At 41.4% G+C, this 17122-nt stretch overlaps 1 protein-coding gene across 5 annotated transcripts in view; it reads right to left on the bottom strand.

Moving 5' to 3' along the window:
- PPP3CA (protein phosphatase 3 catalytic subunit alpha) overlaps positions 1-17122 on the bottom strand; it is a 356718-nt gene that overhangs the window by 9369 nt on the left and 330227 nt on the right. For all 5 annotated transcript variants that reach the window (XM_063918417.1, XM_063918443.1, XM_063918426.1 and 2 more), the window contains one exon: positions 5300-5397. In XM_063918417.1, coding sequence (XP_063774487.1) covers positions 5300-5397 — 98 coding nt within the window. The remainder of the gene's footprint in view (positions 1-5299; positions 5398-17122) is intronic.

Below are 17122 nucleotides of genomic sequence, written 5' to 3'. Positions count from 1 at the left end.
CATTTTTTAATTATATTAGTAGTATGTCAAAACAATGTTTTAACATTAGTAATGGATATACAAGTTGTATAAAAAATTTTTTTTAATGAAATAATAAATCAAGAGTAATTCAAAAGCAGTATGCACAGTATTTAATTTTGTGACCAGGTTGTAGTACTATAATGAGAAAAGTATATTATATTAGTATATAATACTTAAAAAAGAAATCACATCACATAAATAAGGTATTTAATAGAACACTGGTGATTCCAACGTATTAGCTTGCAATGAGAACAGTTCCTATTAGTAAAAATCTGAATTCATGTACAGACAGAGCATTGTTCCTTTAGACAAGCAGTGAGTTTAGTTGCACGGTACCTACTGTAGTGTGCACATTGCGCAGTGACAAATATATTCCCTATGCATACAGTAACCTTCTGTTAGGCAAGCTATGGCTGTCTACATAAAAACTTGCTCCATTTGTACCTATAATTAAACAATTTTGTTACACAGAATTTTTTTCATTCATATTGTATTTATCCAATATATCTATACTTCATATTGCAAGTTCAATATATAAGTATACTATTCATTGATTAGCCCAAAAAAGTCTGCATAATAAAGGAATCATTTTAAAAATGAAACTACAAAAAGCAGGACATTTCATTTTATTTAAGAACATCAGTAATGCTTAAACACACAATATTAGATTCTTGCAGGCTACATTTTTTCACTTATTTGTCATTACCCTGCCCCAGAGCTTTCCAAACTCTGCCATTACAGTCCAGGTTTTAAGTATATTCATGCTTGAGTACAGATGGTTACATTAAATTGACTGAGGTACTAATTAAGTCACTTGTGCTCAAGCATGGATATCCTTAAAACCTGTACTGTAACAGCAGAGTTTGGGAAACTCTGCCCTACCCTCTAAATCAGTGTTTCCCAACGCCAGTCCTCAGGGATCACCGCTCAGAGGAGGAAAGAGGTACAGTGTACAAAACAGGGTCTCCTTCTTTCTGCTGTGTGATTCCAGTTTACTTTATAACATGTTGAAAAATTTAGGTAGACCCTGTTTTTTATCAGTATGCTGTAAAGTTGTCTATGTGTGGTTCCAAGGACATTCGCTATAACAAAGTTAATTAAAAACAATAATTGTAACAGGTGGATGGACGGAAACATCTCCGCAGAATTGATAAAGCTGCAGGTCAGCAAAACGCGTCAGTTGAGCTTCTCAGGCTGCATTACTCTAACCTCAGATGACTACAGACCTTTTATGGACACATTGTGGTTTTTAATGCCACCTGGAATAGTTTTGGGAGCACCAGTACTTTGAAACTGAGCAACGGAGGGGACAACAAACACTGCGTGTACTTTTCCTGCTAAAAGACCCCGGATTCAACGGCATTGACTGGTAGTATACCTATTTATTCTCTAATTTCTCCCTACTAAGAACCGTAACTGCCTAATCGAATAATGAACATCCAGGGGTAGACTACACGATTAAACAAGTCTGAAAATCCACATAATTTGGTCCATACAGTATGCAGTATTTGTAAGGGTAAATGGGAACTGCAGGTTTTAATTATATTTGTCATAATATTATTTATTAAACAATGTATGCAATATATGGACATCGTTTATGAAAATGAGAAATCATATATTCTCATAAGCACTGTTATTGCTTTGATTTGTGTATATGTTTGGAGAAGGGCTGCTCTATAGAAATCACAACTGTGAGCAGGGCCTTCCTACTTCTATTCCTGTCTGTTATTACCCAGTTTTGTTTTATCACGGTTGTTTCCAATTGTAAAGCACAACAGAATTTACTTCGCTATATCAGAAACTGTTAATAAATCATAAACTCTAAGGGGTATATGCAATTCACGGCGAATCGCGGCAATTTTTCGCCGTTTTTTAATTCGACTAAATTCGCCAGGTGAATTCCAGAAGGTGGCTTCCGGAATTCACCATATTCAATGAAAAACGGATTCGCCAGAATCGCGGACGAAAATCGGCCGATTTGGCGGATTTTGCCGCGATTTTAAAAAACGGGAAAAAACGGGAAAAACCCGAAAAAAAAATGGCGTGGGGTCCCCCCTCCAAAGCATAGCCAGCCTCGGGCTCTTCGAGCTGGTCCTGGTTCTAAAAATGCAGGGGAAAAATTGGGCAGGGATCCCCCGTATTTTTAAAACCAGCACCGGGCTCTGCGCCTGGTGCTGGTGCCAAAAATACGGGGGACAAAAAGAGTAGGGGTCCCCCGAATTTTTAACACCAGCATCGGGCTCCACTAGCTGGACAGATAATGCCACAGCCGGGGGTCACTTTTATGCCGTGCCCTGCGGCCGTGGCATTAACTACCCAACTAGTCACCCCTGGCCGGGGTACCCTGGGGGAGTGGGGACCCCTACAATCAAGGGGTCCCCCCCCAGCCACCCAAGGGCCAGGGGTGAAGCCCGAGGCTGTCCCCCCCCACTCCAATGGGCTGCGGATGGGGGGGCTGATAGCCTTTTGTGATAATAAAAAGATATTGTTTTTTCCATTAGTACTACAAGTCCCAGCAAGCCTCCCCCGCAAGCTGGTACTTGGAGAACCACAAGTACCAGCATGCGGGAGAAAAACGGGCCCGCTGGTACCTGTAGTACTACTGGAAAAAAATACCCAAATAAAAACAGGACACACACACCGTGAAAGTAAAACTTTATTTCATACGCCGACACACACATACTTACCTATGTTGACACGCCGACTGCCACGGTCTCCGACGATCCGAGGTACCTGTGAAAAAATTATACTCACCTTCCAGCGTCCAGAGGTACATCCAGGTCCAGAGATAATCCACGTACTTGGCAAAACAAAAAAACGAACACCGATCCATACCGGACTAGAAAGGGGTCCAATGCTTTCACATCAGACCCCTTTCTCCCGAATGCCGGGACATCACGTGACTCCTGTCACTGAAGTCCCTTCAGCCAATCAGGAAGCGCTACTTCCGTGGCGCTCATCTGATTGGCTGTGCGCTGTCTGTGATGTGACAGCGCATCGCAAAGCCGCTCCATTACTTTCAATGGTGGGAACTTAGCGGCTAGCGGGGGGGTCACCCGCCGGTCAGCCGCTGACCGGCGGGTGACCTCACCGCTAGCCGCTAAGTTCCCACCATTGAATATAATGGACTGGGCTGTGCGATGCGCTGTCTGCTCAGACGCACAGAGCCAATCAGATGAGCGCAACGAAGTTGCGCTTCCTGATTGGCTATAGAGACCTTTCTGTGACAGCTGTCACTGACAGGTCTCTCTGCATTCGGGGATAGGGGTCCCATGTGTCAGCATGGGACCCCTTTCAGTCCGTTTGGTCGGGTATTTGCGGTTTGTTATTTTCTACAAGTACGTGGATGTATCTCTGGACAATGGCTGAGGTGAGTATATTGATCTTTTTTTTCAGGTACCCCTGGATCCTACATGGAGAAGAGGACCGATGTCGGCGTGTGAACATAGGTAAGTATGTGTGTGTCGACGTAAGAAATAAAGTTTTACTTTCACGGTGTGTGTGTCCTGTTTTTATTTGGGTATTTTTTTTCCAGTAGTACTACAGGTACCAGCGGGCCCGTTTTTCTCCCGCATGCTGGTACTTGTGGTTCTCCAAGTACCAGCTTGCGGGGGAGGCTTGCTGGGACTTGTAGTACTACTGGAAAAAACAATATCTTTTAATTATCACAAAAGGCTATCAGCCCTCCCATCCGCAGCCCATTGGATGGGGGGGGACAGCCTCGGGCTTCACCCCTGGCCCTTGGGTGGCTGGGGGGGGGACCCCTTGATTGAAGGGGTCCCCACTCCCCCAGGGTACCCCGGCCAGGGGTGACTAGTTGGATTTTTAATGCCACGGCCGCAGGGCACGGCATAAAAGTGACCCACGGCTGTGGCATTATCTGTCCAGCTAGTGGAGCCCGATGCTGGTGTTAAAAATACGGGGGACCCCTACTCTTTGTCCCCCGTATTTTTGGCACCAGCACCAGGCGCAGAGCCCGGTGCTGGTTTTAAAAATACGGGGGATCCCCTGTCAATTTTTCCCCCGCATTTTTAGAACCAGGACCAGCTCGAAGAGCCCGAGGCTGGTTATGCTTTGGAGGGGGGACCCCACGCAATTTTTTTTTCAGATTGTACCGTTCCAGCAATAAAAATAAATAAATAATATTTTAAAAAAATTATAAATAATATTTGTGCCTCCAAAAAAAAAAAAAAAAAAGTACCTAATCCCTTCTAATATAAATAGATCTGCTATTCCCAAAAAAAAAAACACAAAAAAAAACATGTTTAAATTTTTTTTATTTGTTTTCACCCTCCAAAGTGTGGCGGATTGAAAATGACGAATTTGCTGTCTAAAAGCACTGCTGTCGAATTTCCAAACTTGAATTGAATATGCTTTGGTCGAATTGCAGCACTTATATCATTGCAGAAAAGTCGAATTTGCAAAAATTCGAATTTCAAAAAGTCGAATTTTGAAAGTCCGTTTTTTGGTCGGAAAGCACTGAATTGCATAGGCAAATTTTTTTTTTGGTCGAAAATGACCCGAAATTCGACAATTTCGGGAATTCGACCGCAATTGCATATACCCCTAAGTGGTGTCTAATCAGTTCTATAACTTTTTCTTATTCTCTATAATGGAGATCATCAAAAACAACAAGTGTAACAGGTGGATGGAAGGACACGTCTCTGCAGAATTGTGTTATGCCAGTTCCACTTAAGTTTAAAAAGCATGTGGAAGATTTGGTCAGCCAGGAGTCGCATTGCATTGTCAGATGAATTCATTATAACTTGTAAAGCTATTTATCTTACATTAAAGGTCTGCTGATAAGTTATTGTGGATTGGTGTCTTTTGCTGATTAAATGTACGGTTTTATCTTTGAGATTCAGGGTAATATACAATTTTCATGGTTATAGGAGTGTGAGGAAATGAGCAGCTTGTATGGAGAAATGCTTAATTTACAATATCTCCATAGATTTTGTGTATGTTTGCCAGTGGTGGATAACAGAGGCAGGCTGCCTGTGGCACAGACTATATAGTAGTGCCAAGAGCCAGGACCATCTACTGCCTACTTCTCAGGCACAGCCAGGCAATGTATGGCAGCAAGAACACACTAGATACTAGATGGCACTGTTCACCAACCAATCGGAGAACAGGAATGGGCAAGGCTATGCTAACTCACCCACCTCCCATCAACCCCTCCGCCACGATTGCTAGATGATTAGGAAATACGCATTATTTTTCTAGCAAAGAAAAATGAGAAGGAGGTCAATCCTCAGATTGCACATTAAATCTCTCTTACCGCTTTGGAGTGATGGTTTTCCTCCAGATAGAACTCCGCTAGGCAGCATTCCAGTCGGTGTCAGACCTTTCAAAGTCAACACACTTTCACTCTCTTCTCTGAGTACCAAAACCAAAGAGAAACAATAAAAATTATTATTCATCCTATCTTGAGTCCTATTGGAGAAAGAGCTCTACAGTATATACATAAAATAATTTTGATCATTATTAAAAGAATACTAAAGATATACTGTATATGAACTGCAATCATGTTGTGGATTTATAAATTGGCTTCCGCTTTTACATTGTTGTGTTGGTAAATTAGATATGAACTTACAAGTATAAAACATTTGGAACATCTGATATTTTGTTATTTGGGTCAGATGCAATGTGCGCTTGTTACAGGTCTGCGGCACGTTTAGCACCCACGCTCATTACACTGTACACCTGCTTTACTGCGTTTGGCACCATAACCAGAGATTTACACTGTTTCTTTTCACTTTATGTTATCAGCAAACGTCATGTCACAGATGTGCACTGGTTTTCTGTTTTAGAAAGAAGAGATGCTTAAACATAGTAATGAGTACCATCAATGAGGAGATTTTCAAGATCACTTTAATTCCTTAGGAAACAACTCTGAGACCAAATAGTAATTAAATCTCCAATCACAGTAATAAACAATTTAGGTTTGAAGGAGACAAAAATGAAATAATCAGTAATGCATAAACAAGACAGGCATGCAATTATTCTAGAAGCCATTTAGTATACATCTCTGTACTGTATATAACAACTACCACTGACATTAACCACATTTTGGGGGTTTTCCCAGCAAATCCAACTGAACTATATTTAAAAAAAAAAATGGAAATAAATGTTTAGTTACTAGCGATAATGGCATAGTCCCACACATTAGCAGTACAGCAAATTCTCATCACACACTGAATATCTCCATGAAACCATAAACTGTGCATACAAATCTGTTGTTAGTGATGTAACATCCAGAGGAACAGGCTTTTCACATAAATCAGAGGTTGTATTTTGACATTGTACACATTCTGACAGCCGGGATCTTGAACGTATACCCTGCCTAGACACTGTGTTAAATTAGCTTGTGTTCCTTTACCATTTTAAAACTAATTAATTTTTAAGAACAAGTATCAAGGAGACCATATAAACTGTAAAATTAATTTAACATAATACCAGGCAATCAGTAGGTTTAAAGAACTGAGTTTTTCCAACTTTATGAACAGTATGGAAGATTGCTAATGGGTTACCATTGGTAAGTAGGTGTTGGAATAATTATGAAATCTGGAGTAATAGTTTACCTAGAATGTTTTTGTATGTTTCCCCCTGAGCAGTAACTGGCCAGGCTCGTTCCTGCTCTGTCTACAGAACAAACAAAGCATTGCTGGACAGGAGTGCTCAGTTACCGGCTTTGTGTGTTGGCTTAAGGAGAACACAGGGTACTTTTTATGTGTTTGCTGCATCAATACGATGCTTACTTATTACACTTCATATACTGTAGTACCAAAATCTCTTTATTGTGTTCAATTAAACTTATACATAGGTGTGTACAAACTTTATTCTTGGAGTGTCATATAAAAAAAAAAAAAAGACTGACTGACTGACTGCAGGGCCACAACTTTTTCTTACAGTTAGCCTCCCACCAATTACATAGAATTTGACGGCAGATAAGAACCACTTGGCCCATCTAGTCTGCCCCTTTTTTTTTTTTTTACTATATTTTTACCTCAAACCTTATTTGATTCTTATTTCTTTATAAGGATATCCTTATGTCTATCCCATGCATGTTTAAATTGCTCTACTGTCTTAGCCTCTACCACCTCTGATGGGAGGCTATTCCACCTATACACTACCCTTTCTGTGAAGTAATTTTTCCTCAAATTTCCCCTGAACCTACCTCCCTCCAGTTTCAGCACTTGTCCTCTTGTTCTAATACTTCTCTTCACTTGAAGAAAGTTTCTTTCCTGGACTTTGTTAAAACCCTTGATACAGTACAGTATATTTGAAAGTTTCTATCATATCCCCCCTTTCCCTTCTCTGCTCCAAACTAAACATATTGAGATTTTTTTGTCTTTCTGGGTATGTTTTGTGATGTAGGCCATGCACCATTTTAGTTGCTCTTCTTTAGTTGCTCTGCATGCCGCGACTGGCGAGAGCTCTCTAAGCTACCCTGTCCGAACATCAGGACTTGTGAATCTGCCTGTAGCAGGGGACCGGCTGTGCGCTGTATGCCGTGGCTAATGAAAGCTTCTACACTCGGCTGTGGCAACTGCAGCTAAACACAACATCACAAGTTACTGTGGAACTGTGAGTATCTTGCAGCAGTGATACACCTACAAAGCAAATGATCTACGTTTAACATACTGGATCAGGACATTGTTGGTAAATCTACCCCTCAACATAGGGGGTTAAAAGATATTGGAGGTGGAGCATAGCGCAGTACTAATTACAATCGGTGGACACACTATTATTCTGAGCACGGAACTTTAATGCTGTTTATATACTGTGGATAATAATTTAACAGTAATTAATTTTTAGTGATAAACTGACGGAACACTGAATTATTGTGGCAGCTTGTCTGTTTTATATTTATACGTATGCAATTTTATTGATTAAAAATGTTTAACTTTTTGCGCTCCTAAGTCTATATTATTTGTAGTACTTAACATTGTGTATGATTTAAGGGTAATACTCCAGATTACCCAGTAGGACCTGCAAAAGTAAAAGACTGATCAGCAATTATAATTTATATTATTTAATTGCTATATTTATCATTTATTGCGCCTGATCAAAATTCAGAGTTAATATTTCTCTGTATTGGTCAATTATGCATTTTTTGCCATTAAACTGTAATTGCTACACTCTTGACCATTTCTCTATTGTACCTAGATCCTCAATCATTTGTTTTACCGCTCCTGGTGTGTCTATCCCGTTGCATACCTTTGTGTCATCTGCAAAAGGTCATACTTTCCCTTTTATGCAAGGGTTCTAGACCATGCATGTCTAGCCATAATGTATGATGTATATTTATATTTTGACTGCAAGTGTGTTTGAATTTAGAGTGGCGTTTGTATCCATTGTCTTCTGTGTGGTGATGTGTGAGTAATGGAGGTGTGTGTTAGGGAATTTATCAGAAAGAATATGGGCAAAAAAAGGGCTCATAAGTATTAGCAATGAAAGATAGTCACAGGTGTCTATATTCATACAGGTATTAACATTTACTAAAACCCAAATGCATTACAAGACACCATAAGGAGTAATAATGCATAATACATTAATTCCTAACTAGGAAAATGAAGAAGCTAGTGAGCGGACATGGCTACAGGACACTAAGAAGCTGTCAGCCAAAGGCTGTAACATGTTTGTGAGGTTGTATCCACAGTGAGTCAGAGTACTGATGCACAGGCTGGGGAGGAAGAACAATACGCAGGATACAGTGCACTCATATAGTTACTGACACAGTTGTAAAGGCCGCACATAGCCAGCCCCAGTCGTCGTATAAAGTAAAACAGGTTGGCCCAGAATGGATAATGGTGGTCCAGCCCAGGAGGCCCCCCAGCCAGCCCATCCCTGCCAAGCACCATGCTAGCACAAGAGGGGCCAGTTCACTGTAGGCAAGGGTCTGCGTTTGGATGCCCGATATAAAGGATAGTTTATAACAAAAAAATAGTAGTAATAATAAACTCATATGCATACAAAATATGTTGTTTAGATTCTACAATAGAAACTCCAGCTTTATATTGTCAGATGCTGTTTAAGACCATTTTAAAATAATGATCTATTTTACAGCAAGAAGAATGCTCTGTCATAACAGATTGTAAACCAAGGAGTAAATTTACTAAAGACTGCTATTGAATGTTTCAAATCAATCAATATCGATGGTTTGTTTCATGGTCTACGCGACACATTTACTAACAGATTATATTTTAGATTGTCTTTAAAAAAACAAACAAAAAAAACAAAACAATTTCATCTGTTAGTAAATGTGTGATTTAGGCCTCGAAACACAACAATGTTGATCGCTTTGAAACAATCTATTAGTACATCTACCCCCAGAGTCTTATATTTTTAGTTTATCCAGTGCAGTGATCATAGACAGAGTTGCTCATAACCAACACATCCCTGTTTTGAGGGTCATTTGAGTGGTGTTCCCCATGGGGGTGCACAGAGCAGCACACAGCGACTAATACACTGAACAACTACACATGGTATGAACTCAAACAGTAACAGCAAGAGGCCGTAAAAGTGTGCACTTTAACCTACATCAAACCAGCAGTAGATACAGCCAACATTTAAGCCATGTATATTCCCTGTGTGAAAATGCATTAATGCAATTTCACTAAATGTTAAATCATACATTATTTTCTATATTCGTTATTTATGACTGCTGGAAGCAAACTATACAAAATATAAAAACAGAAATATATGTAAATGCTCAGTAACTTTTGGATTTCAAGGGGGACATTCAATTAAGTGCAAGTTCCTATCGGAGACTTGCAGGATGTCATGGTTCTAAAATTCTGAGGTGCAAGCAAATTTAAGATATGCTTACAGTACCCCCTAGCATCCAGAATAACAGTTCATATGTATATTAAAAAGACTGAAAACAGCTCTGTAAACGTAATTTCCCAATTGTAACCTTCTAAACACTGATTACCACACGTGATGCCAGCTGGGCACCCTGTATCGTTTAAGAATGTCTTCAGAGGACAACCTGCAGAAATTTTCCATTCAAGAATCCTTACATAGTGATTTGAAGATCCACCTTTAATAGCTTAATGTTTCTGTACACTGGGGACCTAAATCAGATGTGGATGGATGCGCCCTGTGCTGCAAAGTATCAATTATCGGTACTTTGTGCATGTGCAGGACCCGTCCAGGTCTTGTGACACAGGATGGTAGCAGACACACCATCTGGGGGGATGACGATAATTTAGGTGGAGGGAAGAGGTCAGGGATCTCCGTAGTTGGACAGAGATTTCCTGGCCTTTGCAACGGGTAACTTGCTCATCCCCATGGGTGCTGTAACCACCTGGTGATCTGATGCTGCATCCTAGGATGCAGGTCGCATCACTACTGCAGCAGGAGGTGTCTATTACAAGCAGTCGGATCACTACTGCATCACCATACAGCGCTAACACTGTTGCTTCCAAGGAAGTGATAGCAACTCCAACCACATCTGAATTAGGTCCTATGTTCTAAAAGCCATTTTTGGGTCTCAGTGAAAACACTATGTTATACTTGCCATCAAATCAATTCCTCTCAATCCATCTGGGGGACCGTTCAAACAGAAACAAAATGTTTCACTCATAACTGACATCTTCAAAAGCAAGAGTGCGGAAAAGGGAAACATTTTGCAAAGGTGTGACCAAAGTTCCAGGCAGCTGCCCTTCACAACTGCTCAACAGAGGCACCCTGACACACCACCCAAAAGCTGCTCACAGCCGTTGTTGAATGTGCCCTCCTGGGATCTGGATACAGCTGTCCCACAAACAAATAAGCATGTCTAATACTAGTCTAATCACAGGACAATGGACTGCTTGGAAGCCAGCAAAAGATGAAGAGGAGTCTTCCTCTTTGAAGAAACGGACTGCTGAAAGGCAGAGAAAACAATCTCTTGAATGATATGTAAACTTGAAACCACCTTCAGATAAAACAATGAGGTTGAACACAAAACCATCCTATCAGTGTAAAAAATTAAAAATGGAGATTTATAAGAGAGCCTCCAACTCAGAGACTATCCTTGTAGTGACTATAGCTAACAAAAAACCAAAACCAAAAACTTCCCATAAGACTGCCTTAAGAGCTTCGAAAGGAGCTTGCTGTACACTTCCAAGACAAACTTCCAGATTCCATGGTGGAATTAGCGAAACATAGGGAAGCTGAATCTTAACTCCCTTTGCATAAAAATCTGCACCTCTGCCAGAAAAGCTTAGCACCTCTGAAAAAAAGATAAGACTGAAATTTGACCCTTCAAAGAAGCAAAATGTAAACCCTGGTTTAACCCCATCTCTAATAAAGAAAGAATACTTGGCAACCTGAACCAAGTTGCCAGCAACCCCCAAGCAGTCACATCAGCCTATATAAGTCTTCCAGACTCCATGATCGATGGCTGCTGTCACACGCTTCCTAGCCTTAATCACAGACCGTTCCAACACCTCTGACTATTCTCTAGCTCTCAAGTGTCGCACCAATAAAGCCAAACTTTGCAAACATGTGTGCTGAAATATTCCCTAAGTAAGCAGATTTCAATGTCTGTCCCTGTCTGCGACAACAAAGTAAAATTTGGTGTTGAACCTTGAAAATGGGACAGCCTCAATAGAAGCCACCACCTTCCCCAAAAGTCTCATGAAAAGTCATATGAATGCACGGTGCATGCAGCAACAATCTCACCAGAGGCTGCAGAGCTGACAATTTTGGAAGAAATACTCTCTGGAAGAAATACTCTGACATGCTGGGTGACATGTAATAGGATGAGATTTTTAGACTTTTGAGACTTTTAGTAAAAAACCTGCCGAAATCGACTGTTTTGAGTAATTCGCAAATGTAATAGGATGTGAATTGCACTCTAATTCGCATTTTTCCCAGAGAATATCACACATTTTCACTTGTCCTTTTAATTTCGCACTTCAAATCGCATCCAGATGTTTTCCCATTCAAAAGTATACAAATCGTAAATGTAATAGTATGCGATTTTGGAAATCACACTTAAAAATTTACTAAAAACAGCACACAAAACAGACCAGGTAGAGCTAGGCGATTTGGAGTACTTCCACCATCCCCCCCCCAAAAAGGGGTTACATTTTGCACAGCAAATGGAGTTTTTGCAATCAAGAGTTGCGCTGTGTGTATGTGATGCTGCACGTTTGCAGGAGCTACGCAGGGGGGAGGGTGCAAGCTACGCACCAGATCCAGGTCCCCAGACCACTTCGTGCTTCACGTAGGTACCGTGTGAGGGTGTACCTGGACTCCCTCTCAGATCGAGAGGTGGTGGTGATATTTCGGATGAACCACACAAACCTCTTGAGCTAATCAGAATCAGGATCAGCAGGTGAATATATGAGCAGGTGAGACATAATTTGGAGCCATATGGCTCTGCCAACTATGCAGTGTCTGGGCTGCAAAAATTTACGTGTGCCCTGCACTTTTTTGCCACAGGCACCACTCAGTCTGTGAGCTCTTGGTCGCTGGGGGTTACACAAGCCACTTTCTCAAGACATTTAACTCAAGTGTTATATGCCTTGAAGAAGCTGTGGTGCACATATATCACATTGCCAAGTTCTGAGTCCGAGTGGCAGGACCTGAAGGTGGCATTCTATCGGCTCTCAGCATTCCTTAATGTGCTGAGGGCCATAGACTGCACCCACATTGGGATTCGGGCACCACACGTGAGGGGGTATGTCTTTGTCAATCGACGTGGGCATCACTCCCTCAATGTGCAGGTGGTGTGTGATGCTGACCTTAGAATTCTCAGTGTGGTTGCAGGTTACCCAGGGTCTTACCATGATGCCTATATCCTGCGTCAATCATCCCTTTGGGATTGCTTCCAGCAGCACACCTTGCCTGAGGTACATTTAAGTTATCTTTTAATGTGTTTCCTAATATGTCCTTTAAAAAGTACTGTTTTACTGCCTCACAATGCAGCATGACCCTGGCCCATAATGGTGTGCTTATTTAGTCAGTAACACACTTATCTGTGCCATTAAGTCAACTTACATTACTCTAATGAGTGTAATTAATCATTCACAACCACAACTTATGTTTTGCAGAGGATTCAGGGTATGGGTGTCTACCGTGGCTCATGACACCTCTGCGTAATCCACAAGGCCCTTCACAGCACCAAAATAACGATGCACACATTGCCACCCACAATGTTGTGGAATGCACTTTTGGGGTGCTGAAATAGGTGGGGTTCTTTGCTTGTGTGTAATGGTGTTGTTGGAAATCGCATTCTTGTTGGTCAGAAAAGCACACATTACCGGGTCATAATATCGTGTCAAATCGCATGACATCGAATGTTTCAGTCCCGAATTCGCATCCTATTAGATATGCGATTTCGACAAAAAATTAACGATTTCAAAACATGCGATAGGGGGCGATTTCGGAATCTTACTAAAAATCTCATCCTATTACATGTCACCCGTTGTGTCCAATAGAATACCTAAAAAGACACTGGAGACAGCACCAGTTTGGACTGTGGGAAATTTATGATACAACTGTGCTCCTTCAAAGTTTATATTACAACCTGCAAATGAAGGCTGTGATGCAGACTGGACTGTGCCTTGATCAGTAAGTTATCTAAATAAGGGAGAATGGTAATGCAGTGTGTCCATGGCCAAGCAACCATGGCTGTCATAACTTTTCCAAGTACCCCTGGAGTTGTAGCACTCCTAAAGTGTAATGCTTGAAACTGGTAATTCAGAGAACCCACTGTAAATTTGAGACGTTTATGATCCCCTGCTCAGATTGGTACATGTAAGTAAGCACTTTTGATGTCCAATTACTCTAGGAATTCCCTGCTTGCCACTGAAGCAATGACGGAGAACAGAAATTTTATCTTGAATGTGTTCATACATGAGCATTGGGCAAAAAGAGTCATCTGTTTTTTTGAACCAGAAAATCTTAGGAGTAGAACCACAACTCTTCCTGACCCTGTAACATTAGAACAATGACTAGTACTGCCTGTTACAGAGTCACTTCTGAATGGGTCCTTTAGCAGAACTGGACAAAATGTGTAAGGACGAGGACCTGTAAGATCGAAAAAGTATCCTCAGAACACCACACCCCTGACCTATAGATCTGAGATTAATCTGAACTATGTGTTTCATAATGAAAGCAGATGTGTCTGGAACATCTTTGAGATTACCTAAAGGATAAAAAAAAAGGGGCAGACTAGATGAGCCAAGTGGTTCTTATCTTCCGTCAAATTCTATGTTTCTATACATGCTTGGGATAGGCATATGAATATCCTTACAAAGAATCTAGTTACCATGGTCATGCAGCCCCTGAAATGTATTCTTCAATAGACCCTGACTGTCCCTTGGAGTACGGAACCAGAGACTTCCAGGGAAACAAGAGGGCCTAAACCTAGGAGTTTCATCTCTAGGAGGTAATACCAGAAGATAAGAACTCTTACCTCCTGTCATGTAGAAAAGAATGCAAAGTAATTCTGAACCAAACAGCCACTTACACTTCAACAGAATCATTTCTAGAGTATTCTTTGATTTCAGGTCTGCCTGCCATGTCCTTAACCACAAAGATTGCCTGGCAGAAACACCCAAAATAAAAAAAATAAAAAAAAGAGGCTTTATCGAATGACGCATGGCCCATATAGATACAGATGTGTCCTTCTACATCTTGCCTCAATATACCATGCAGCGGGAGATACCTAGCGCAAGTAAGCTAATCTGATAGCGTTGCATGTCTTTTTTTTTTTCTGGCCAAATATGTGTTTTATTCACATCACTATGTGAATAAAATGCACAAGCAGACTCTGTTGATTATATCCGGCATGCCTATAATCTGTCTGCATTTACGACTGAATCTGCAGGAATCCGGTCATTAGATCGACACCACTTAGGTCGACAGTCATTAGGTCGACTACTATTGGCCGACAGGGTCACTAGGTCGACATGGTCATTAGGTCAACATGTGCTAGGTCGACAGTTCAAAAAGTCTACATGAGATTTAAAAAAAAATGCAATTTTTGAACTTTTTCATACTTTACGATCCACGTGGACTACAATTGGGAACGGTAACCTTGCATGAAGCATGGCAAGTGAAGCAAGGGGACACGGTACACTAACTGGGGTTCCCCATCACTTTACGAAGAAAACACCACCAAAAAAAGTAATAAAAACTCATGTTGACCTTTTGACCTAGCACATGTCGACCTAATGACCATGTTGAACTAGTGACCCTGTCAACCTAATGCATGTCGATCAATAGTGGTCAACCTAATGACTGTCGACCTAAGTTGTGTCAACCCAACAACCCATACCCAATCTGCATACGAAATGGTACATTACAGTGTTTTTTAGGAGACCATTGTAATGTAGCATTTCTTATGCAGATACAGCCACGGTTGTACACGGAATTTAGGTATGCCACATATTATTTAAATCAGCATAATCTATTTTTGTATCTTATTCGCATCATTTTGTGAATAAGACGCATTATAATGGAAAAAAAAATCACACGTACAGATGCTTGGCATTACCTAGTCACGCCACGGCATGGCTAGCAGGGCTGCGCAATGTGCCAGGAGGCTATATATATGTGATCTGTAGAAGCTTTAGTATTATCCAGTATGACAAGGAGGTCTGATAAATCCATACCAGACTGTATACCCTCTTCCAACTGATCAATCCATGATTCCAAGATCTTGTTTGCCCAAAGTAAAGCTTGGGCCAGCCACAGAGCTGTCCCTGAGAGTGCAACTAAGGGCTTCAATATACAGCAGCCTCCATCTTAAGGTCCATTGAGCTCTCTGTGCTGAATTTTAAGTAGCTTTTGCCAATTTAACAATAGGGGAATCTAATGTTAGTGACACCATCCACAACTTTGTATCCATCTCCAAGAAAGGATACATAAACATAAAACTTGGCAGAGCCTTAAACTTTTTGTTTGACTTTAACAAGGCCTCTCCCTGGACATCCTCAGAACGTGAAAATATAGAGGAACAGAAACTGCCAGCTTCTTCTTATGTTTGACGTTCCTGCCCAAGTAAGGACATCTTCCGAAATCTGTAAAGTCTGACATCCTAGACTTTCACACTATCTGGCATTATCCACACCATTCTGAATGGTCAATCCAACCCTGAACTATATCCTCCAGAGAGGATTCTTTAGAGACTTATTCACCTGTAAAGTGGCTCCATGGCCCATTCGATGCTTCTGAGAGAGCACTGCCACAGGAGAATTAACCAATTTGTCTATATCATAACAAACTTGAAAGAGTCTCATCTAAATGCTAAGGGCCCAACCAGGTTCTACCATACTATGCTGATGCACAGGGATAAATGACCTGGGAGCTAAAAATGGCTGAAAGAGCACACGGTGGAGTGGAAATACCTCTCTCTGTTAATTTATCTGGTGAGCCAAATCGCCATGACCTTTGTCCAAACAGGCATCTCATCTCATCAGGCAGCTGCCAAAACCAGTCAGTAACTCAGCCTTGCATGCCACACAAAGAGCTGTTCTTCCACCTGAAATCTTGTTAGAACATTTTAAATATGCATAATGCAAAATCCCCTGCTTCACTGTTGAATGCCATGCATACACAGAAAAGGGGAATCATTTCTGACTAATGCTCTAAAAATAAAATGTAAAAGTATATATGGAAGCTCAATCAGTATAGTTTTAAACTTAACTTTTATAGTTAAAGAAGAAACCAGCTAACCTGGCAGGCCAGGCTCTGGTTGGCATTTGTGCCCCCATAACACATCCAGGCACTACAGATAGGCTGTGGTTGTATCAATTTATGGCCTTGCCTACAGTAGGTGTCTTTAAAAAGGTGAAGTATTTTGGGACCAATGCCAACGCGTGAGTGTCTGGTGTCCCCACAGGGCCATTCGTAGTGGGCTGCAGCCATATGGGGATTGGATGCGGTTACATGACCGGCGGTCGGGAGTCCGCCAGTCACTATACTGATGCTGGGATCCTGAACAATTACCAGCCGCTGGTCAGCATGCCGACCAACAGGGACTATTCCCATACGTGGGTGTCCACGACACCCATAGAGTGTGAATAGAACCTGTGGCGAGCACAGCGAGACACCAAGCCCGCTGTGTGGCGAGTGCCGGGAGCCCGCAAGGGGCTTT

This window comes from Pseudophryne corroboree, chromosome 1 (genome assembly GCF_028390025.1).
Source record: "Pseudophryne corroboree isolate aPseCor3 chromosome 1, aPseCor3.hap2, whole genome shotgun sequence".
Classification (NCBI taxonomy): domain Eukaryota; kingdom Metazoa; phylum Chordata; class Amphibia; order Anura; family Myobatrachidae; genus Pseudophryne; species Pseudophryne corroboree.
This window is presented reverse-complemented; position numbering and strand designations above follow the sequence as displayed.